Source organism: Diuraphis noxia, unplaced genomic scaffold (assembly GCF_037042655.1).
Source record: "Diuraphis noxia isolate RWA-SAM2 unplaced genomic scaffold, SU_Dnox_SAM2 contig0003, whole genome shotgun sequence".
NCBI lineage: Eukaryota > Metazoa > Arthropoda > Insecta > Hemiptera > Aphididae > Diuraphis > Diuraphis noxia.
The window spans coordinates 76,772,541-76,799,372 of NW_028301713.1; the positions used below are offsets into that span (position 1 = coordinate 76,772,541).

A 26,832-nucleotide genomic window follows, 5' to 3' on the forward strand; every position below is an offset into this window, starting at 1 on the left:
AATTTGGAAAACGTCAGCTAAGTAATTGTTGTCTGCAGTGGTTAGCGGGTGGGTAGGTCGTGTGTTGTCCGTACCTACATAGAGAATAATATTGTATGTTATAATATAATAAATGTGTGTGTAGTGATTGTGGTAGCGGGCGTAATACGCGATTGCATTTCGATGACGACGACCACGAAGACGATCGGCCTGCTCGGTTTAAGTGCGTCCTATATTGACGAACACGCATGACGAATGATAACAAATAGACACGGACTCGCGGCTGTAACAATATTTATTTTTTTAAATTACCCGAGAGCCCATCGTAGTCGTCGAGACACAGCGTATCCGAAAAGTAATTTCGAACGACTAGCCTATGTTGGTTTTTTTCGGTTCCTTTTTTAATTTTTTTTTTTTACCATTCTTCTTCCACGTCGCATCTCTTCACATCCGATTCTCGACGTCTTTCGTTCTCTCTCTCTCATTCTTGAGCGCGCGCGCCCGTCTATACGACGTGTTATTTGGTTTGGTTCGGTTTGTTTTGTTTTTTTTCTCTCTGTTTCCAAACACGCTCATTGACGTATTGATAAATCATTATTATTCTCGTTGTTTGTAGACCCGTCGTCGTGTAACATAATAACTAATAAGTAATAACACATAGGTATACACACACACACATATATATACACAAATGCAACAAGGACACACACCAAACCAAACCGATATATACCATTACCAGTATAGGTATTATTATTATTGTTTAGTGTATACACAGTAACGCGGCCGGGATCCTCTCCAGATTCCCCATAACTAATTGGTCCGAAGCACTAATGTGTTTCGGCGGGGGCACCGTCTAGTCCTCCGCGTCAGTATACTAGTTACATTATATACATTATTTATTTGTTTATTATTATTACTATTTTTTTTTTTTTTTAATAATATATATATGTGTGTATTATATTTTATTAATAACACAACGATTGTTCGGGAGCAGCGTTTCGAATCCGCTGAGAAATGTGATGTGTATTTTGTGTTCGACCTCAAAGGTGTGTTTGTGTGTGTGTGTGTTTAACAATATTATACAATACAATAACGATACAACGAATTACATATTATCATGTGTATGTACAACACACCCGGGCAGGTATGGCAGGAGTCGAACGCGTGTCTTCGGACTCACTCGCATCTCTTAAATGTGCCCTGCACGAGAGAGGAAACGGCCGGCGCACACACGAAGGACCGAATATGTATTTTTAAGCACATAATCATAGGTTGTCGGCCGCGAGATCGTTCTTCTTTACAGACTGCAGCCTAAATCCGACTGAATGACACGCTTGTTGGCACGATGCGATGGTGCGCTTATGTGTTGTATGCAGTAGACGCGACCGTGTACCCCCCGCGGGAGGCCATCATGTTTTTGTGGGGATATTTTCTGTAATAATTTCATTAGCCTAAGATTACTTTTTTAACATAATTTTTTTCTTGTACGTTTCACAGGCGTCACGCGATGTCCGTTCAGTGATTCTCCACACGAGGTACATAGTGTTTAAAAAATGTATATATACACGTTATAACGCATTTATATAATGCCATTGGCACATGCACATCCTATATACAACTTTATGAACACTATATATATATAATACGCACATGCGCATATATGAATATAATATCATTCGAACGTGTTTACGAAACCCTGGCGAAATGTGATTTTTAAATACGGTGAAAAATGCCAGGTCGAGACGATGACTGCGCGGAGAAGATCTTCTTCTGCAGGACGCAAAGATCGATTAACCGGTTTCTTTTGGTTTTTTTTTTTTCGCTGCAGTCATTATTTCCGAACGACTGCGATTTATGCAGAATTGTAAGCAAGTGGAATATAATAGGTGCTAGTGTTTTTTTTTTCTTCACTTTCGACAAACAAACGCACGCGACCGTAGAAAAAAACCAGATCGATATTTGGTAAAACTCAAGACTAAAAACAGTACTGCTCCCATATGAACGGCAACAAAAGTAGCATTATTATAATATTATTATACAAAAATATTATTGCGAACACTTGCGCGCACGCACCACGCACACGCACACACACAATCGGGCACGCAGAACCTATGAATAATATAATACGGTATTCGAATAATTTCACGTTTATGTGTACAGTTGAACTATATAATCATTATATTAAAATCGGGTTTCGGATTTTTTTTCCTAGTCTACGTGAACAGAATGAATCGGTCTGTGCTCAGATCGAATCGTTTCGGTCCCGATACGACGAACGCCTATACCTAATATTCTCATTAGTATGATATGTTTTCAGATTTATTAAAAACGATAATATATAGTAATAACGTATATTTAAAATATTCGGTTGTTGTAGCAGCATGCATATCTACGTTTAATTGTGTTTCTCTTGGCCGACGTCCATAATTAATTATTTAAAATCACTCATTGTTGTTGGGTACTCATATATATTATTATTATTTTTTTTTTTTTTTATTATGTTTATGTGCCATATAACGCATCATCGTTTGTATACGTACGGACTTCGTGGGCCGAAATTAACGCCCGCACAACAAATTCTTGGCCTCAAAAACGACATTCGAATGCGTATAAAATTAACATCGAATGGATTAATTATGATACGTTTAATAATAATTGTAAATGTATCTATATACCTATTATACTTTTAGTCAAGACTATAACAATATTATATGGCCGTCGCGATCCACAGGACAACGATGTATTATAATAATAAGACCGGTCAGAGTTTTTGCGTATTACGGCGTTACTATAATATTTACTGCAATTCAGGTATTATAATAATTTTACAAACAGTTTTTTTGTTTTTTTTTTTATTATTAGAAATTAGGCTTCGACATCGCCGGTCATTAGCCTGAAACAGTTTTAATTGCTCGCAATAAAATTATAAGCACTTCACAAATCACAATCAGAAATTCTAGTTGTGAAAAACTGTGGAGATTTCATTATTAATAATCGCATAGCATCCCTACCATAATTTCGTGGAACACGAATAATAAATAACTATTTCTGATCACAGTTCGGCGTGTACCGCCTGCACCTTTATATAACATAATCATGTATATTTGCATATTTTATATATCATTATATACATATGCACACTATAGGCTGTGTGTGGAAACCGAGGTAGATATTACTAACCAAATTTAATTACCTACCTACGTACATAATAGTATACCTATACTGTGTTTTCGACGATTTCAGATGTGTGTGCATTTTGATTGTTTACCAAGAAATACTTCCGATCGACCATTCGCGTGATAGGATGCTGCGGTGAAATGTCGAGAGTATAAAATAATCTGGAAAACTGCGCAATACCGTCTTAAAATCATAGTTAGCTAGAGTTCATAAAATTTAGATGTTTTTTATTGAATTTTCGATATGTTTATGATATTATAGGTGTTAACGTTTATTATTATTGAAATGGAATGAGTGGTTTGGATTTGGTCATTTGGTTGAGTTTGTAATGCGTTTTGGAAAATAGGTAAGAACATATGTGTTTGAGTGAACATTTAATTTATATAGTATCATATTGTGTTTTTCTGCAAAATTGTATACAACAATGTTTGTATATCTTTCTAAACTGAATAGAACTGCTGCAAGTATACTGCACTTCGTAAATATCACCTGCAGATATTATGACCAATGGTTAAAAATAATTTATCGCAAATAAATAAAAATTATAATACATTGTTGGTACACAAAAAGTGTATGGAAATATTATTCTGTAATAATGAAATTTCAATTTTGTCATTAGGTTTACACATATCCAGCACATACTTAATATATTAAGATATGGTCTCAAACCTATTTACGAAACCCGCCACTTCAATTAGCCCGAACGCATTACGTTCATAATAATATATTTATATAACGCAATATTATAAAGTACTTGTATAATATCTGCATAGGTATTATCAATATATTGTATTTGGAACAATGACGAAAGACAATGATCTATAAGAATAATATGATATAATAAAACGGTTGTGATATAGAAATATAGAAATATTGAAAATCGTGCGGGACGACCGTTTTTTTTTCTCCGGACAATTCGCTTTCTATACACGTGTAAAAATATTTTATTGCCTGGAAATGCGAGCCCCGATCGTAAAATTTCGGGTGGACGGCAATGAAACTATATTTTCAATCTACGACATAATATATACACGGGGAATATTGCCATCAAGATTGACGACACTATAAAATATACCTACGTGACAAAAATATTGGACCGTCAAATGTAATCCATATTCGTCGACGTAGTTATGTTTTTTAATATTATAAATTATTATTATTATATTATATAGGTCAAAATAAATTTCACCGTCAACGAACCTCGTACTCATGGTAGCAACGAATTTCCTACGAATGTTGTAGGTAAATCTAAATCGTATAAGAAGTCTAGTGATGATGAAGTTTTAAACAGTGTACATGAATATTATAATAGTTCACGCCTACCCCTCCACTCTTATTCGACTTTTTTTATACCTACGGGGTAATGTGGATTGTCGTTTTCTCGACGTATTTCGCGCAATCAATTTACAATGTAATATTATTATACGGTAATAATAATCATTATTGCTACCATTCACAGTTTTCCCGGCACGAAAATTGCCACCTTGCCAGTCCGGATGATATATCACATAAATATCGATGACGGTTTCCTCGTGTCCGACCAACTGTGCCCGACCGCGCCGACCAACACGAACAATATACGACCGACGCGCACCGGGTGCGACGAAATCATAATATATAATATATCGTACGACGTACCATTGCGATCGTTAAAATATAATATGCATTTTATGTGCATAATATAGTGATGCAGTCCGGCGCAGAGCGTTTCTCGCGGGACCCGTTGAAACCCGTCGGCACCATCGATAAATTATTATTTGTGTATACACATATAATAATAGTAGGCACATACACGAACGTTTTCGGCAGGCTTGCACTGCAGAGTATATACCTACCCGGTTATAGCTGATACGAACATCGGTGGTGTAAGCCATTTACACGTGGTATATGCGGTATTATAATAATACATATTATTACGTATATTTATAACCGAGAAACCATCTCTGCAACTATGCAGCGGAATTCAAATTTCGGACGTGAAACAAATGAAAACACATTTATGTACTGATCATAATAGTTCAGATGATGCATGGCGGGCGTGTGTATTGCGGTCGTCTACCTGCAGTTATCGTCTAACACTAACCGTAATGGTATACCGATATACATAATATGTTTATGATCAGCGTGTAAATTAATGCGAAAATGTTGCATCAACATATAAATCTATCATTTCGTCAATTCGTGTACACGGGACGTATATTAAAAAGACGGTACATGCGTATTATTATGTATATATTGTATATAATATGCAATACCGCGAGGTTAATAAAGAAAAACCATCGGGTGGTAATATAACTGCATGGTAAAAAAGCATATATACACTCTCGTTAACACGGCGTCATATTATTATTTGTCATCATGTATAATAATAATAATATAATGCCGATAGTATATATCGATGTATATTTATGTATGCACCTATTGGCTCGAGGTTTCCGAGACGACTCCCATTGTTTCGATGGAGGAATCAAAGACATAATAATTCTCGTCAGATAAATCTACTATTATTATTATTATTGTTATTATTATGATGCTATATGTACCTAATCATATAATATTATATATATTATATTATATTGTATAATATGACTCGACAAATTTATAAATCTGAGAAGTAAACAACAAACGTGTTTATTATAAACTCTGGGCCGATCGATTTTTGTTATACTCTATAATAATAATATTATTATCGATCCGGATATTACGATGTATTTTAATCACAAGTCAGGTATCTCGAAAAAATATATATAATGCTTTATGGTTACGTTAAATTCGTCGTATTGCTCTATATACGTATGCAATAATACGATATTATATAATATATTATATTTGTAAATGCTTTGTACTTACAATATACTATTTCGTGACCTCGTGTGCTGGTAGTGCAGTGGACTTCAGTGGGATTGTCAGCTATATGTGGGATACCAATACGCGACCCATAATCTAATGAACCCATCGACGTCCGCGTCTCTCACGGAGGAAAAATATATACACAATACATTAATATTATTATGATGGGCCTGCAGCGAGTATCCTTGTGTAATTTAATTAGCAATAAGGCATCGCAGGCGCTGTATCAACATCAAAATAATGGTGCATGTTATATTTTTTTTTTTTTTTTTTTTTTTTTTAATCCGTGCAGTACAATGTACCGAAAAATGAATAATAATAACGCATAAAAAAAAGCAGAATTTAAAACCTATTTCATTACGCGTATACCTATTCAACGTGTTCAAACCGTGTTTTATAATTTGTTCGAACAGATGTAGCAATAATATTCATATGATAACGAAGAGAAGTTGTTTTTTTTTTTTTGTTCTTTTAACGCTCGAAATAATAATTATTTATTTTTTGATTCGGACGACTGCCGCCGCCGACAAGTGACGTCCGTTACACGACAGAGTAGAGGCCGCGAGAGAGACGGACTGCTGCACGGAAGGATACAGCCAAATGATGTATATTTGCGTACGCCGCAAGACGACGACAACGACGACCACGACCAGGGTAATAATTACCATTTTTCGGTAAACACGTGCAATTATCGTGCCAAGCCGTGTACATATATATACATAATATATAGGTAATGCACGTGTGGCGGACGAGGCAGAGACGTCCGCGCGTAGTTCGTTTATATTATATTTTTTTTTCGGTTGGACCTAGTTTAATTAGCGTATGGATTAATTAACGTTTCTTTAATACAAATGTCTATTAAAACGAAACGGAATGAAAAAACATAAAACTCGTGTTTTTATTATTATTATTTTGATTGCTGCTCGCGTCCGACGTATAATAATAATAATATTATTCTTATAGAACGTTTCCTCGGCGCATTCGTATGGGAATCGTACATAGGATGCACACATTATATTATTATTATAACTTGCAATTAAATTTATAATACGCGCACGCACGTTTTGTATGTTTCTCTCGAACGATTCACCGCCCGCCGATGTCATTACAATAGAAAACGAATAGCAATAATAATAACGTTGGTCCCTATAATACGACGTATAAATATTACACAGACACATTGTTGTTATTCGAGCAGACGATTTTTTTATTATTACTATTTTTTTTTTTTTTTTTTAATTACGATTACTATTTATGTGCACGCACACACACATGCACACACGTCGTTTACATACCGTAATTAAACAACGACTTGGACTCGCAACACGACGACGCGGTCTGTGAACTTGATATCTCTTTCAGCAAATTTACTACATACTATATAATAATGTGTATTATATTATAATGTAAACTACTTACTTATAGTAGCGCTGCTCTCCTATATATTCTAATATACATATATCGGATATCCAGCTCTATCTGCCCATATTAAAACTATTGTATGTAAATATTACTTTAAAAATGAATGGTATTTTTACAACTTTATGATAGGTTAGGTTAGGTTAGTACGTAGAAAAATTAACTCGACTGAACTTAGGTTGTTTTTTAAGTAGGTGTGCAAATATAATAAAATATAGGATTATAATAATGTAAATTGATTTTTAATTTATCGTTTTTAAAATCCTAGAAAAGTAAATTAGATTGTTGTCGAATTAATTTCAATATATTATATAATTAATAATAATAATGAATATATATTATTATATAGATACAAGTCGTATCCGGTCACTAATTAGCACCTAGTTTCCACTGAAATCAAGGTCCTTAACATTGAAGTAAGATAATTTATATATACTTTATTTAAGCACAGCTAATATAATATGAAGACATAGTATTAAACAGTACCATTCAGGATTACATAATGAGATGCTCGGATCACGTTGTATGAATTATAATAAAAACAATATATTTTTAACAGTTTAAAACGATGTTATAAATTTGCAACATGTACAATATTTATCCGTTATTGTTTTTTTTTTTAAGCGCTTGTTCATACACATATCGGTACACTGTTTCTAGCATAATATACATATATGATATTGCACCAAACTGTTTACTGTTGAGTATAGTTATATTTAACCATTAGACAATATTAGAAATTACACAAAATTAACTAACTTTCTCTATTGTATTTACTTAAAAAAAAAAAATGTTATATTAATAATCGTGTTGATATAATAATATATTATTGTAATATATTGTTGCACAACGTCACAATATTAGAAAATATTTAACTATAAATGGACGGTGTTTTATTATACCAGACATAGGTATATATATAATGTATAGTATAATAGCGTATAGTCGAAACACGAGCGTCTGTGCAAGCCCCTCATATAATAACCATAATACTACATTATATTCGCACTATCGGAACAATCAATAATCGTTTAAAATTATAAAAAACGAAAAAAAGAATAGGATTTCGTGAGTTTCAGAAGGGACGTCAAAATCTGTATTATACCACTGCGATATTATATTGCGAAATATATTATATATATATATATACATATATATATAAATTAATAGAATATATATTATTATTTAGGGGTAATGGTGACACAACAAAATAAAAATAAAAATTACGTAATAAATTATACTATGATGATTTTTAGTAGAATACGGTAAAAAAAAATTTGGATCGTCAAAATCAAAATGTCCATATGCATTATATTATATGTGTATATGAACACGCAAAAATATATACAGTATTTTATACTATAGGTACTGCAGTATAACAAAGTATACCGCGCAGCTGTTTTTTAATACTATCTCTGTTTTTTTTCTTTATTATTTTGCAACACACACACTACTCACAGTATAATGTATATAATATTCCGCCCCGTGCACATCATTCGTCGTGTGTGAACCACTCCCTCGATCCACGCGATTTTTAAACATACAACTGTCATATTCTATACACTTACATATTGTACTGATATATGTATAATATATATTAAGGTATTGGTCTGTACCGCGACGCGTTTTATATGCTGCAGGGAACCACATCGACGATAACAATTCAAACTAAATATGGAAAACTATATATATAATATGTATAATATAATAATTTATAGTAATTATATCATAATATTCTATCATATCACATATTATATGTAAACATCACATCTTCCAAGCACATATACTATTATGTTCACTCGTGTATGGGTAAATCGTATGAAACTTTGTCGAACATAAGGATAATTATAAATTAAAATAACTGCAGTAGAAGATTGAAAATAAGTACAGTGGAAAGTAGATTATATATGAAGCTGATGGGTACATACTGCAACAGTAGTTGCATTAGCGTAAAAATTAAAGTTGGGCATTTTGGATTTTGAGAATCCAAGAGTGTGTAGAAGTTATCAGAACGAAGGGACACACAAATTTAAGGTGTTTAGACCCGAAAATCAGATCAATGTCGATAAAAAAAAAAACCCCTAAATCGATAATAAATTAAAAGACATATTATACTTAAAATACTACATAGGTTAGGTACCAATACGTAACCTCTACGGTAATACCGTTGCTGCAGAAATATACATTAACCATACATTATGTTCGTGGATTAAATAAAAAAAAATAAAAAGTGTTCTCATCGTACAATTATTGAAATATGAACATTTCTATTAGATTTTTTTGTTCCAGTTTCGTATTGTTGAGTGAAAAGCGATTTCAGTGATTCCTAAAAAAATAATCCGGGCCTGTTGTGAGTGCTCTTAAAACTGCCTGTTAAATCCGCCGAAAAAATAAAAAACATAATATACTTCACATGCGGTATACAACGTGCGCAATTGCGCCCCCCCCTCGATCCTTATATAGGCACCCAACAGTCGTATATATATATAAATTAATATATAGGCGGCATGTTGATATTGTTTCCGAATATTTATTTGTATACACTGCACGAATACGAGTGATGTGCGCGGTGCTGTAACTGGGTTACGAGGGCGAGGGGGGATAAAAACGCTCGTCGGTGGCAGATCGATTTCCACGCGACCCCTCGTGTCTTATATAATATATATATGATTATAACCCGACCACGCGGATACGTTCATATACCTAGGTATATAACATGTATGTGCACAATGCACCGCTGAGAGGACGACACCCCTTCGAGATATCCATATACGTATATGTGTAGCAAACCCATCATATATATACACTGCAGCGAAAAGAGCACGCATTATTATTTATAAATAATAATAATAATAATATTATATATTATATATTATATTGTGCTCCACCATTTGTGCGCGAGTGTGTCTCTCTCTCAATTCGCATTGTTCCGGGGCCAGTCAGACGAGAAATACACATTTTGTTTTTTTATACGTTCCAACTGTGCTCGGCGCGTCCTCGCTGCTACTGTCTGTATCTATGTGTGTGCGCTCATCAAACGTATATAATATAACATTATAGTTGTTTTTTTTTTTTTTTATCAAAAGGTTTTTCGAACATGGCGTCCGATTTTTGTCTCCACACACTCACATTCACACAATGGGCACGGTAATCCGCTTTTGTGTGGCACATAATATAGAGGCGGAGACATTTCGGGGGGCAAAGGAAGGGGACAACGCACCACATTTTATATTATTGTATTATATATTATATCACTGCAGCCGTCTGTGACAAACATTATGTACATTACATACACATACATTGCGTTGTCATATTTTATTCGATTTCGATGAATGTTTGTCCGCGGCCATTTTAGAATATACATCATGAATAAATGAATATAATAATATTATACGAGTAGTCACAATAAGGATAGAACTCATTTATCATGTCTTGTGGATATGTATTTTGCAAGACATTAACACTATTAGAGGACGGTGAAAACGCAAGACTTACTTAAGAGACAGAACGAGTAAAATTTACTTGACACTGTAATAAGCTATAATTTGGATGCGCATCTCTTGTGATTTGTGCAAGCAAAATAATGGCGTTCTTACAAACGGTAAAAACGATGAATTTTTTTAAAAGGCTTATATTCGCCCCTCTCCTTAGCCATCATGTAGCATTAATGTTTGAATAATCGGATTGTATAAGACATGTATAGTGTATACAGCTGTATATACCAAGTTTAATTTAACCCTTTTCGCGACCGCCCGCCTTCGCCGAAGGGAACGCCGGATGCTTGTAAACGAGTCTGCACGTTTGTTACTGCAGTAAATATATTAAATACGTATACATACTATTTTACTATGTACACAGTATAGAGCATAGACGAACAAAAAATAAACAAAATAATCAAATCGTCTTTGGAAGCTTAATCGATTTGTGACTACTCAAATCCCAGCACAACATAATTATTATTATATATAGTTGCACTATAATACAGCCGTCCGAAATAATTAAGCCTACTCTCGGTAACTCGATCCTTGATGACTCAGAATAATAACAATCCCTTCAAACTGTCACATTGTCGCAACACATTTGCAGTTCATAAATTCGGTTAGCCGAATTAAGTTCATTCCCGTTGAACTTGGAACCACCCCAGCAGAAGTGGATTGCAGTTATAGTGTATATATAGTATATAATAATATTGTATATTAAGATAAAATATTATAGGTATTATACACAAGTAATCATACGGTCTGAAAACGATTGCCTACACCTATGGCGAGTATATAAATATTAATATATGCAGTCTGAGTCTAACATTCCGCATTAATACTATATATCAGATATGTATATAGATTGCACTAAAATACAATATTGTTTAGTGAAATTATATTTATTGGCGGGTAAACGCACTTCAAAACTTTATATAGATATACAAAATATTGTCTTCACATCCGCTTATATTTATCGTATACATATATATATATATATATATACATATATAAGTATACCAGTACTACCTATATTATATAATTATGTACCTATACAATATATTATGTATATACATGCAGCGATGTATTAATAATATACCTAATGTATTAAAGTAAGTAATTTAAATTAAATTTCCATTGTCGACGGAGATAACGCAACATCTATAATATATATACCTACCTATTAAGTATATAGATATACTGTCGTATAATATAATATACACATAACATGTAGGTATTAAGATCTGGAATATTATATTACAGTACCTATACACACATTTATAAATCACGTGCATGACACAAGACACACACAACAGTATTTAGATATATATAGTGTATATTTGTGTAGGTGAATATTATAATATGCGTTACACACCACACACGTATATAATGTAGCGAAAACCGTTTACAGAGCGATTGAAAAATTATGTTAGATTATTACGCGTCAACCGAGTAAAACACAATTCACTAGTCAAAATATTATTATCTATACAAGAGGGTTACCTACGAAGGTATGCAAATGCATATTATTCGAAAAAACAGGATGTTTCGCGGTCATGGTATGGCGTATTATAATATATTACACGCGGATTTCTAAAAACCGATAAATTGTATTATGAAATGTATTGAAATTTATATTTGTCAACGGAGAAATAATAATGCGATATAATGTTATAATCTTGCGACGATATTATTATTATTATTATATGTATAATACCTATAATAAAATACAAAACGATAACACCCGTGATCGCGTAACGGTATGTATATATACATATTAGGTAGATATATCATATTATAAATAGGTAAGCACGCGAATCGATAATATTCTATATCCATTTAAACTGTCGATGGTGGAGACGCGCAACAGTGAGAGTGTAGTATTATAGGTACAATTTCCTGCAAACGATTTATACTGTTTAATATTTTAAACTTCATCATCATCACGTCTGTATAGTATGATATATATTACCTGCAGTCTAATATACAAGACGAATATGCATTATTTTTGTATGATATGCGTAAAAATTATATCATTGGAGATCGAAATACATTAGAAGAGTGGAAAAAAAACAAAATAAGTAATATTAAAGACTATTGGTATAAACAGAGGATTTTAAAATTTGAAGTCAGTGCCAATTTTGTATTGTTAAGTTTATATTTTATAGTGAATTAACTTATGTTCTATCAAACTAAAACGTTTAGGATCATTTATTATAAAGTTTTTTTTCAATATTTTATTTTTGAAGTACCTATATAAAAATCTAAAAATGCTCATATCCCTGTTTGTCTTCAAATAACGAAACAAAACAGATGTAAAAAATGGAAAAGGGTCTTACCTTTAAGTCTGATAGAATAGGTAAATTCGTTCTAATATAAATATTATATAACACAAAATTATAGAAATCCCGAACGCAAATTTTCCATAATGTTATACAAAAGTTTTTAAGACGGAGATAACGCATATCTATATCATGCGTGGGTGGGACATCATCTAAAAAATGAAAAATTGTATTCTATGATAGGTATGTATATATGAGTATCGACGTAGATCTTATAGTAAAATATTAAAAATTATGAATAAAACTCGGATTGGTTACTGGATATTATTACGACGTGTTACCGTATAATTCGGTGGCGGTGGCGAGAAAACGCGAGTGCGACGCGGCCTGGCGCTGCTCGCACTGCAATCGGACTGGAAATGAAAACGAGGAAAAACCACAGCCAGCGTGACGCTCGCGCCGAGTGCATTCGGAATGGAAACGGACATATATATATATATATATATATATGCGATATAATCGTATCGCGCCGCCGCGTCAAAGAGACACAGACTACTATTACACCGCTGCTGCTGACTCTGACTCACTCTCTCTCTCTCTCTCCGAGTCTCGCCCTGTCTTGTGCCGTCTCTCTCGCCATTCATGCCGCCGAGACGAATACTATTGCCCGCGTTTACGATTGTGTGCGTGCCACGTAGTATTTGTCTGTCTGTCTGTATGTCTGGCCGACCACCTGTTGGCCGCCTCGGTGTACGCCTCCGCTAGGGTTTTCCCACCACCCGACATCACGTTGTCTCGCTCACTCTCTAACTCTCTCTCTCTCTGTCTCTATTTGTGTCACTTCCTATATAAGATTATATATATATATGTATAGTTTGTGTGTGTTGTGTATATGCTTGCTCACCCGTCCATTCAAAACGCTCATAACCCGCGGCGCACGCCTACACCCGAATTGTGTGAAAAACAATAATAACAATACCGTAATATAATATACTCATCATCGCGGAATTTTATGTCACTATTAATTCGTTTTTGAATATTACATAACATAGGCTACGTTTACACATTTGTACAAATATTAATCGCTTGTATATTATTCTTAACATTCGTATGGGTAATTATAAAATGTATGTTGGTATAAGTATTAATAACTCAAGTAATCTAATTAAATATTATCCTCTTATAACTTAGGTAAATATTATGAATAATGATGTACGATACGTATACAATTTATATTCTATGTACTTTCATATACATACACATCCTTCACAAACAGTTGGTATATTGTAGCTATAACAATAACACTAATAATATTATAATATAAAAACGTTATTAATGTTATTGTATAATACTCAATATATAGTATAAACTACCAACAGGCAACGTAAGTTATAGAGTTAAAGATATAATATAACAGCGATTGAGTACAATATACTTATATACAGCGTTAAAGATATTATATTATGTGATCTTTCTAAGTGCTATTTGTAACTTTATTTTTGTACTATGTATGTAGGATCATACGAACCTTCTTTTTTCTATTATATTTGGAATATAGAAACGCTTTAATTAATAAAATATAACTATTCACGGGACTGTAATTAAAAAACAACAATTCATTAATAAATTGATTACAATTTTACCGATATATAATAATATTTATATAAATAATATTTTTACTTGTTGTACACTGACGCGCATTGTTCGTTATTTTATATTTTGTTTTCCATCGTTTACAATAATAACTAATTAATAACGGATGAACAGACTACACTTGAATGCGTTTTATAAAATCCCTCAGATTGGTTTCGAAAACATTAAAATCTAATAAAACCGTATTCTTGTTTAATTATTAATCCATTGTAATACCCAAATTATATTGTTACATTATAATATGGTTCATGGTATTAGGCTGTACCAAAACCATAATATACATAAAGTATTTAAATTCTTTCAGTTTAAAATTGTTATTATATCGATCCGATATTTTCAAAATCCAAAAAGAAAATTAATAAAATATTTGACTAAAACATTGATGAGAAAAACAAAAAAATTAAATTAAAATATATTAATAGATACTAATTTAATTTAAACTTTAATTGTATACATTTAATATTAACTAATTTGATGTTTGTCACTGATAAACTATTATGTAATTGTAGCCATATATAATTATTAATTATAAGTAAAAGTAAATCATTGTTATTTACAAAGAATAACTGTTGTCATTTCAAAGGAATCGTTTTTTAGGCTTAATTAGTTTCAATTAAATATTAATAACCGAATATTATAAATCGTATATTAGGTATACATACAAATAAAATTAATAAGCTAATTATATTAGATCAATACATCAATACACAGTACACAGGCACATATATACACCTATTTGTAGTAATAATATAACTATATAGAAATATTTGAATCAGATTAAAAATATGTTTCACTGCTGCGATATCATTTATAATCATGCCATTATAATATATTATATTTTGGTATAATATTCAATATTTCAAAAAATATTTTAAATAAAAGTCCATCGTGCACCTTACCTATAGCTACCTAATGAGCAGAATACAATGTGCCTTGCCTATACTATTCTCGATGCGTCGTCGTCGTCGTTTAAAAAGAATAGCGGTTTAGAAGAAGAAAAATATCGTATTTCTGTGATCATCAAAACGTTACACCGGCTGTTTGTAACGGGCATCCAAGTCTTAAACAGTCTTTGTTACGTCCGGTAAAAAGCGTCGGAACTTATACATAATAGGTATACTAATATTATGAACCCACAGCAGTGTACACACGTGCGTAGGAGCAGTGTTCACGTAGAGGTTATACTAATATTATATACGATAATAACACGGTAACTAATCACCGATAATAATAATAATAATAATAATAATAATAATAGCATTAATAATTAGTCCGGCACAAATTAGTCTTGAAATCGTCGCGCGTCTTAAGACGATTACAGTAAAATCATCATAGTAATAAAGTATAGCCATTATCATTGAGTATAGTTATTGAAAATTTGTATTAAAACAAATGTGCGTATGGACAAAATTGAGTCATTCGAAAATAAGGTACACGATGTAAAATGTATATGTATATATTTATAAAATATAATCAATGAAAATATAGTCGACTGTACGGGATTTAAAAAAAAAATTGTGTTGAAGTCGCTTCTTAGATACCTATAATATTGTAATATATTGTGATGTATCATATGAGGTATATACAAGATACCTGACCCATACCTGTCTTGGTGTTAAACCAATTTACGCGTAAAACCGTTTAAGACAAATTGACTGCTCAAACGTTTGTGTTAACTGCACCGAAACGACGCGCCCCGATGACACATTGCAATCGTCGTCGGCGGACATTATGCGTATGAACAAAACATATTAAACTTAATATGTCAACTGAAACGCTTGACTGTGAAACGGGCTTTATAGTTAAACAATTAATTTTTTAGAAAATCGCTGATACTATTTAATATTACACGTAATTTCATAAATATATCGATTTTATATTCTGAATATATAGGTATATACATGTTATCTGTGCTAAGAATTCTAAAATATAGGTATGCACCTAAGCAGAGATATATTATAAGATTATTTCAATAAATGTAGGTAACTAAGGTACTTATGTGTAAAATAAAATGATTATATATAGGTACGTATAATATTTTAACGACCCGTGTAAAAAATTAATAAGCGCATAACTCGCGCGTTATTAATTTTTACGTTGAGATCATGATGTCTAGCAGCGGCAAACCATCGCTACAAAGTGAATTTGACTATAAAATAATATAGGTATATACATTCAGGTGGCCATTGTTACACAAAACTTATCAAAAAACACATTAAGCGTTGCCGTTTAAATATATATATATATAGGTACTATGTGAGTATGTGCATAGTATTGTATATTTGTATGATAATAGTTGATTAATTGATAATTAAAACTATCTATCTAAACGTAACCGACTATATAGGTACTGCACGCGTCGTTAATACATTAGGTAATCTATGCATACATATAAGTACTGTATTATGTAGGTACATTGTGTATATACTACATATCTATATGACTATATGTGCATATTATATATATTACATTAAGCAGATTCGCGTTTCAAATTGAAATTTTGCTGTATTTTCTAATACATTTTTGATATATATACCTACCTACAAATATTTTAACGTGTTACGGTATATTTTAAAATGGTGTTTGGTTCTAAACGTTTAATCGATAATTAATAAATGCAACTTCTAATGATATATAATAATAATCGAAATAAATATAAATACTTAAATAGTTATAAAAATGATCTTGAATTCTATTAAAAATGCATCTACCTATATACATTAAATATTGTTTAAACTACACCTTAACATAAAATGTTATATTTTATGCGTTTTCATTATTAAACCTGCAATAATTTTTAATCTACTCTACTATAGATAACGAACGGAATACTAAGCTGAACAAGTATTAAGGAGACATCATTATATTTCGCTTAACATAATATATAAATATTTTATATAACATCCGCACAACAGACATATATATATATATATATATATATTTTATAATTTAACATTTTAGCAATGCAATACTGCACACAAAGAAAGAATAAAGAAAGAATTGTATTAATAAACTATATAATTATATAGGAACTCATAATAACTTTAATGCCTATTATAACTAATCGATATTTAAATTTAATATTATATTGGTAGTTATGGATAATGATACGTATATATAAGAAATCAAAATGAAAAAAAAATAAATATTTTTCTTTTATACTGAAACGATATATATATAAGCAAGAAACAATGGTTTGTTTTTTAGGCATAATTTAGTTACCTACACATATAGGTAAAAATTAATGAAAGAAAAACAAAATAAAATCGTACAACCCATGTGGAGTAAGCATATAGGCGCCGCCGTTAGCAGTATTAATTAATTTATATATTTTTATACTTATATATGTTATTGAAACAAAAATATTTAAATATTATAACTACAATTTGGACAGTCTTCGTGCAGTACATATATATAAGTCGAATATAATATAGTAAGTAATACAGGAACTACGCCGCCTTGTATTAAGGGTGGGCACAATATGTATAATGTATAATATGTCCCTATATATTATAGGATTTATATATTTGCCCCGCGCGTTTTGCTTAATTGATCTATAGCATGCGCACGTCGATCGCGTGATCCAGCGCAATTTTATTGTTATTCATACGCGCGCGCACACACATATAGATATATAATATGCATTTCCACCCCGATGTAGTTAATACATATAATATATGTATACTTATATATGTACATATAGTATTGTATATTTTATTCCTTTGTAACAATGTATTTCTCTACTGGAAAATAACCCTTTCGGCTGCTATTTCCCCCTTAAATATTGTGCAACAGCGACCCCATATTGTGGCAGTGTATACCTATTATAAATATATATATACGCAGGTAGTACTGCATATACCTATACCTATACTAGGCCACTCGAAATTTTTGATAGGTAGGTATATACATTATATCAGCTCCACCAAACACTCCCGCGTTAGCAATTTAGCATACATACATATATATTATATATAACATTTACCAATAAGTTACCTATAAGCTACAATATGTATCTACGTATTTTTTTGCTCATATATTAATACTTTTTTAGACAGTCAGAAATATACTATAATACAATAGATATAAATTGGTTTTACGTATACCAACATATACATTATCATATAGGTACATATTAGGTGTGTTTGTTGTTGATACGATTTATAATATTATACTGTTATACCTACACCAGCATTGCAAAACTGCACACGACTAATAATGTTAAAATCCGAATTATATATAGAAGAACATGAAAATAATGATACCATTTCAATAATGCAAATCGTACAATACGAATTCTTAACTACTGCATTTTCACCATATTATAATATATACATTCATGAATGAATATAATTTCTGTGCGCGATAAAAAATAATAATGTAGTGTAATGTGTTTAACGCTGCGCGCGTATATAAATGCAGATGTATTATAATATCAGTATAAAATAATCAATAATTAAACACAATATAATACGGCTGATTTGCGTACCTATATGTATTTATGAATGTGATTTTACCACTGTACCTTTTACGCGTATTTGGGATCTGTATACACGTGCGATTTGAATAAGTGAAAATAAATGGGACGAATACGATTTGCGGACGATGTTTCCATCTGGGTGTAATAAAATCTGTCACGGGTTTTATAAATGCGATTGTCGTCGGGGTTTGTCTGTAAATGCAACACGTGTTTTCCAACCCCAAAAAGCTGCTCTTCTACAGTACATTAAAGGGGGAAAATCGTCGGTGCGTATATTATTTACACGCGAAAACGGTGGGTAATTCTATATGCGATGAGCTTTTACGATTATTATTCGTATCGTTTTCCACTCTTGCTGGTATACACCAGCCGTATCTATAATATATATATATAATCGTCACTGTATTACATTTATAGATAGTTTTAAAACCGTCAATTACTGCAGGGTTACGTGTATATTAGGTGTATACGCCTAAACCGAGCCGGGTGTTTATAGTCATAATTTTCGAAAGAGTTGCATGAAGATTTATACATATGTCCATCTACATAATGTATATGTATAAAAATATTTATATATATTCATAGGTATACTCGTGTTGTGCACAGGAAACGCAATTTGTCCGCCTCGCACCTTTTGGATTCATTTATGTCTATATAGATAATAGAAAATTATAGGGTTGCGCCCTATGAGAAATTAGAGGTATTGACCGGAAATAATAGGCAGGGGTCAAATTTTAGGAATCCGCCCACAATACTTTTTATACATATAAGATATGCATACGAATTTCGCAAAGGCAAACGCGTTAAAGTCCTTTATACAAATATAAACCACCTCATGTGTAACACATTTATTGTACGTTATAACTTATAATATAATATACGAATACGATTGATTGATATCCATACGTATAGTAATGTGCAAGGCTCCAAAAATCAAATTCGCCAAAATATCTTATTGAATACACCTATAAAGAATGGCCGGTATATAGGTATCTAAATTGTCGTCACCGCCAATAGTTTTATGAATATTATTATATTATATTCATTTATCATAATATTGAAGTATTGAGATATAATTTAAACATCATACATAATATGACGTCCTTACCTGGCGGTTGTGCAGTCTCTGTACAGCGTGTCGAAGTCCTTGCACGAGAGCAGCTTGCACCTGTTCACGCCCGGCTGTATGGCGCCCATACCGCGGAGTATGCGTACCTGTTCGACGTTGCACACGAGCGGTACGATGTCGAGCCGCTTGAGCTTGGTGTAGACGGTATGCAGGCCGCCCACCAAGTGCTTGAGGAACAGCTCGAACGCCTGTGGCAAGCACAGCATCGTGTCGCCGGCTATCATGAACGCGGCCACTTTCTGGCCGCGGTACTCGACCAACTTGCATTCGTTGGCGGCCGGGTCTGTGCTGCTGATCGGCGGCGGGCTGTTGTACGACCGTGGCGGGTGTTGCTGTTGTTGCAATGACGGGTGTTGCTGTTGCTGCTGCTGTTGTTGCTGTTGCTGTTGTTGCTGGTGGTGATGGGCCATGGCCATCAGGTCGAGCGGCGACGAGTGGTGTACCAGCGAGTTGAACAGTCCCATCGGTATGCGGGATGCCAATGTGCTCATCGATGATACCGGGGCCGGAACCACCGGTGAAGACGTTTGGGCCACCGGCGGGCTGAGACCTCGGGTTGGCGTGATGATCGGGTGGTGCTGCGACGGGTTGATGAGGCTCATCATCGGGCTGTTTCCCCTTTCATCTCTGGGACTGCCGTCCTTGTTGCCACCCACGCTGCTTCCGCCACCCACCGACGACGGGCCCGTGGCCGGTTGCTGCTGCATTTGCTGCATTTGTTGTTGCTGTAGTTGCTGTTGGGACGACGTGGACGACGGCGGCGGCGGACTGGTCGAAACGTTGCTGCTGCGGTCGCTGCCAGAGCCGGTCGACTCCGCGCCGGCGTTTGACGAATCCATGATCATGACGCAGACGTTATTATATTAGGATGCTTATGATGCGACGCTGTGATGTGCCGAGGTTTACACGGACGTCAGCGGTCGAAATGAATCGATTTTTTTAAAGCCGCGTGTTGCTGCACACCGCGGTCAGCGAATTATACCGATTTTGTGCCTACCTTCGCGATACTCGCGTACCTATGATATGACGAGAAATGTACATAAAACAAATATAAACAAACGCACTGCAACGGTCAGCAATACTATGCTGGAATGTATCACTGCACTCGCGCCGGTGCGCGGAAACGGATATGGCGGTCGATTTCCGGATCGAGTCGATAGTAACTGCAATACGGATGCCGTCGACATGCGCGGAAAAACCGGGAAAAAAAAATAATATTATAATATATCGACGATTATACCTGCAGCGGCGGCAGTGCAGTGGCTTCCGGCTACTCACTTAGATCACTCGGACACACACACACACACACACGCGCGACAATTATCGTACAATATGCGACGTGTTATACGCGTTTGTGTGTGTAATTCGCCGCGTACAACGATATTAATATAATTATAATTGTTTGCGTGGTGTGCCGGGCGACGGTTAGCGACCGGACGACGGTACGGTTAGAACGCGACTGTTGCGGGCGCAGCCGTCTGCGGCGGTGTTCAGCGGCTCCTGCTGCTGCTGCTGGTGCTGCTACCGCCGTGGCCGTCGTGTTGGCCGTCGCGTTCGCGCTCGCCGAATTTCCCCCACCGCGCCGACCGCGCACCATTGGTTGACAGCGGTCACGACGGCGCCGCCCACCGGCGCTGAACCCCGTCCCGCGCGGCCGGCGCCCCGGAGCTCCGCCCCCGACCGCCACCGCTGTCAGTGATACGGCGGCAGCGGCGACGACGACGACTCTGACTGTCTCCGCACCGCACGTCGCGGGCGCACACACACAAACACACACACACAAACACGTACACACACGTGTGATGCATAATATTTCTTCGTTTTTATGATTATTATTATTACTATTTTTTCCCCCATTTTTCCTTTTGCGCCGCTTGTTCTTCCGCGCTGCAAACGTATATAATATTATATTGTATAAAATATGTGTCTGCGCGCGCGCGCTCGCCCGCGTGTGTTTGTGTGAATTCGCTCGTTTTCCACGTCGCTATCGCTCTCACACTCGTACCGGAATATAATATATATATAACTCTGTCTCTAGCTGTTTACGCCGTTTACTTTTGTGTGGCAAATATCGCTCGTGTGTCCAACCCCTTGTATCCCCTCTCTCCCACCCGCACACCCATCGTCGGCCACACTCCCCACCGAGCACCTTGCAGCAGTCCCGCCGCACTCGACCGCAACTCACCGCGAGCGGGAAAATTGCACCCCTCGCGGCGCCGGCAGTAGAGCGCGGCGGCGGACGAACGTGGACCAACTATATATACACGGCCAAAGAAATGGGTCAAATGTATATATAAATTGGAAAAAATTAACGCGCTCACAAAGTTTTCGTGTCCAAATCGATTTTTGCACGAGCCCGCCCCTGCAACGGATATTATTATACAAAAAAAAAAAACTCGTCCGTTTTTATTTTATTTTCAAAAGGCCCATCTTCGTGTTCAGGGCCATATTTACTACGCTTTTTGAACCCTAGACCTGCAGCAGCCATCATATAATATTTTGTACGCGTTCTCTCTCTCGAAAAAAAAATAGCTCCGCTTTATTCAAATTGTTTAAATACATAAATGTGTATAAAGTGATATGATTTTTATTTTTGTTAGTGCAGCTGCACAGTGACGTATATTAATTTTTTACAATTATAACGTGTACATTATATATTCTCATTGGTTTCAAATAAACCTCTTATATAACTTTATATTGGGTCTAAAGAAAAATACCGTTCAGTTGAATAATATTTGTAGCTGCAGCAGCTGTATATATACATTAATAATATTATAGTATTACCTACATAATTTTCAGTGCAATGGCAATGTTTATATGGATCAACTTCAACTATATTAGTTTATTATTTCTTAAACAAATAGTAATTTCTAATTTTTTTTTTAAAAAACGAATTTTTTTTTTCTTTTGTTCATATTATATATTTTATTGCAGCGTATGTGTAACTATGTAAGCCTCTTTCATTCATTTATACATAGGTACTTGCATATTATATATAGAGTGTCTATTACCACAAAATACATTACATATATTTACATCATCTATAATGTGTTTTTTTTTAAAAATAAATCGTATTTTCTTAACCTATATGTTTATATAAATGTTAATAACCATGGTTATTTAATATAGATACATATAGGTACATACATAAATATATGTATATATGCGTATTTATAATATATATAATAGATAACGACGGTGCGTGCATTCAACAACGTAATATAAACGAATATATTATCAATATGTTTGACTTCTACTAAGGATGGACTGGGAATAAAAATCGGCACCTGCAGGGGGGCAGAAAATCTTATCGGCTTAAATGTTGGACTAATAATAATAAAATCCTAAAATATTTTTTTGATTTTACCTTTATTTATCTATAACCTAATAACCTGCACTGAGGCGGTGTTATACATCGTTCCGGCTGTGATGATGATGTTGTGTTTAAGGATAATATAATTATATACCTATAATATATTAATTTTATAATTCCATCATCGGCAAATAAATAATACCATCAATATATATTATACATATTATAAACATAATAATATTCATTCTACCTTGCATTTGTTGTAGTGTTTGTGCCTATATACTTGTATCATTTTATATAATATTATCTATACCTACTTTGTAATCCGCAGTATATACGTTTATATACATACCAACATACCAATACTGATAGTATTATATATTATATTATTGTAAATTATATAATATATTTATATATGATGACTGATGAGATACTGGATCGATGATGTTGCGCAGTTGTGGTCGTGACGATATATTGCATATTATACTATTTCTCCCACTACCTTCAACACTTGTAGAACTCGTAATATGTGTTATTATAATATGAATTAGTATTATTAATTAGTTATAATATGAATTTACAGAGTTTAAAGTCGTATTTTTTACGCACTAATTGAAGCTTTAATCGTGGATAAAACTCGGTTAATTCGACAAACATCACAAAAGTATTTATAATTGCATTTGCATACATAACTATTATATAGTTCTGTATAATAATAAGGTGCATTAATATATATATTATATTATTAAATTCAACATTAATAACTCTTACACATAATATTATGGTCACAGGACATTGTAACATTTTATGATTAGAGCTACGATCAACCAACTATGTATAAAATATTAAATTAACATCAAATTATAATAACATTTTAAAAATTGTAAGTGTATAACCTATTATGTATATTAGGGCTATACTTTTATAGTTTTATGGCAGAGTGGAGCTTAAATACGGTGTGAAATTATTCCAAAATTAAATTATTCGTCGATAAAATATTTTTATAAATAATCCAAGACTTATATATTAAGCTACAGTTAAACAAATATTTCGTGTTCTATAAGTATCTAAGTACCTTAATAGATATTGTATACAATGTATAAGAGCTGGTATATGCGTTTTGAGATTTTTTTTTTTAGATTTAATTTAATTTATAGTGGTAATGTAAAATAAATGTATAGATATTAATATTTTCTTATAATATTATGTCACTCTTAAAATTTTGTGTCGAATAACAGCTAATTAAAATATATAATGATTGTTTTATTATTACAAATTTGAAAACTTTATATGCAATAAATAAGGAGAATGCTTTTCAAAGATATTATGAGGTATATATAATATATATATATATATATATATATATAAGTACCTATTAATTTCCTTAACTCTTACCATAATATAAAATATGTACCTACCTCAAACGAGTCTATAACATGTGTAGTGCGTAGATATAGGCAGGTATATGTATACCTATATTATAATTATCTAAATGTTTCATCGCAATGCCTAGATTTATCTTAACCTAACCTAACCTAACCTAACCAACTTATAAGATTTACAAAATAAGATGACAATAATTAAGAAAAGGATTTTCATACACTATTAGTGATATAACTACTGTTATATTATAATATAATATAATATAAGTGATACAACTATATAGCTACAGCTGGTATACCCGCGACTATTATACAATCTATTATTATATGGTTTGTAATTCAGTGGCGGTTAATGGTGATAATTTGAATAAAATTTATATTTTTTGGTGAATAATTTTTTTAATTAATAATTATAAATACATTAATGAATGTAAGTACTTATATATAAGTCTATGATTTTCTATGAATCATTTAAGTAGTAGCCTGCCTGCAGCGTTAAGTTTAATGCACAATAATTCGTCTACCTACACTTAAATGTATAGCCGGGTGTACCTATTTACTAATGAATAATGTACAAGTAGGTAAACTGCTACATACTATTTAGTAAACTTAACAAGTGTTGAAGTGTGTCGTACATATATATACACACATTATTATAGCTGGTATAACTACACTATGTATAACAATACAGCCAACTCGCGATGTATTAACGATAAGTTCGATACACCATAAATCTCGATATAATGAAAGATTAGATGTGTTTTTGACATTTTTGTCCCCTCGATATAAAGAAATGTTTTTGGTCAAAGCTTTTGCGAAGTGATTATAATTTTCCAATTTTGAAAACTTAATTTCACTGGAACAATGAAAAAACGACTTAGAAAAATAACATACCCGTTGATAATAGTTGCACTGCAGCCTATAATACTAATATACTAATATATATATTCTCTCATACGTACAAATTGAATTACTTCCGGCAAACACAACACCTAAATGTTTTTTTTAAATCTTAAAAAACACACATCTACTACGTTTAACCTAGTGTAAGTATAAATTATAAAATTGTTTAATGCTATTAAGGCATATTCTATATACACTTTACCGCGGTCAAACAAATTTCAAGTATGATTCAATCAATATAAAATATTATGTTCATTGCATTGTTATCTATAAAAGCATCATAATGAATCAATTATTTTGCTTTTTTTAGTTACCAATATGTTCTGCAATTTTCAGCGAACCTATGTTCAATATCTATTATTATGAAATTACGTATATAATAATATACTGTTACATAATACGTATTATAGTACCTATATATGTGTATAGGTACTCGAATATAATATTAAATACACCGCGACAATATACAAGCTTCGGAAATGTAATATATGTTAAAGAATATATGCAATTATACATATATATATTTGATATTTCTGTATAATTTGAAATGGGAATAAATAAATGAAATATATAATTATGATCAGTGCATTTTTATTTTTTGCTAAAAATTTAAATATGTGCGTCTTTGAGTATGTTTAGTGTATACATTATACGCACGTCATCGGTTTACCTAAATATACACACAATATAATACATGCGCACCAGTCGTATATTTTCACATATTATATAATATATACATATATACAAGTACCTCGTACGGCAATCTACGATATGTACCTACATCCG

The 26,832-nt window shown here is 33.1% G+C and overlaps 1 protein-coding gene across 3 annotated transcripts in view; it reads right to left on the minus strand.

The window, feature by feature from the left end:
• Positions 1–21,947, minus strand: part of dac (dachshund family transcription factor) — a 139,055-nt gene extending 117,108 nt beyond the window's left edge. Inside the window, exon 1 of one of the 3 annotated variants that reach the window (XM_015524156.2) lies at positions 20,428–21,947. In XM_015524156.2, coding sequence (XP_015379642.1) covers positions 20,428–21,293 — 866 coding nt within the window. In that variant the 5' untranslated portion in view covers positions 21,294–21,947. The remainder of the gene's footprint in view (positions 1–20,427) is intronic. The other 2 variants (XM_089222353.1, XM_015524155.2) reach the window with 2 other exon arrangements.
• Positions 21,948–26,832: the final 4,885 nt, after the last annotated feature.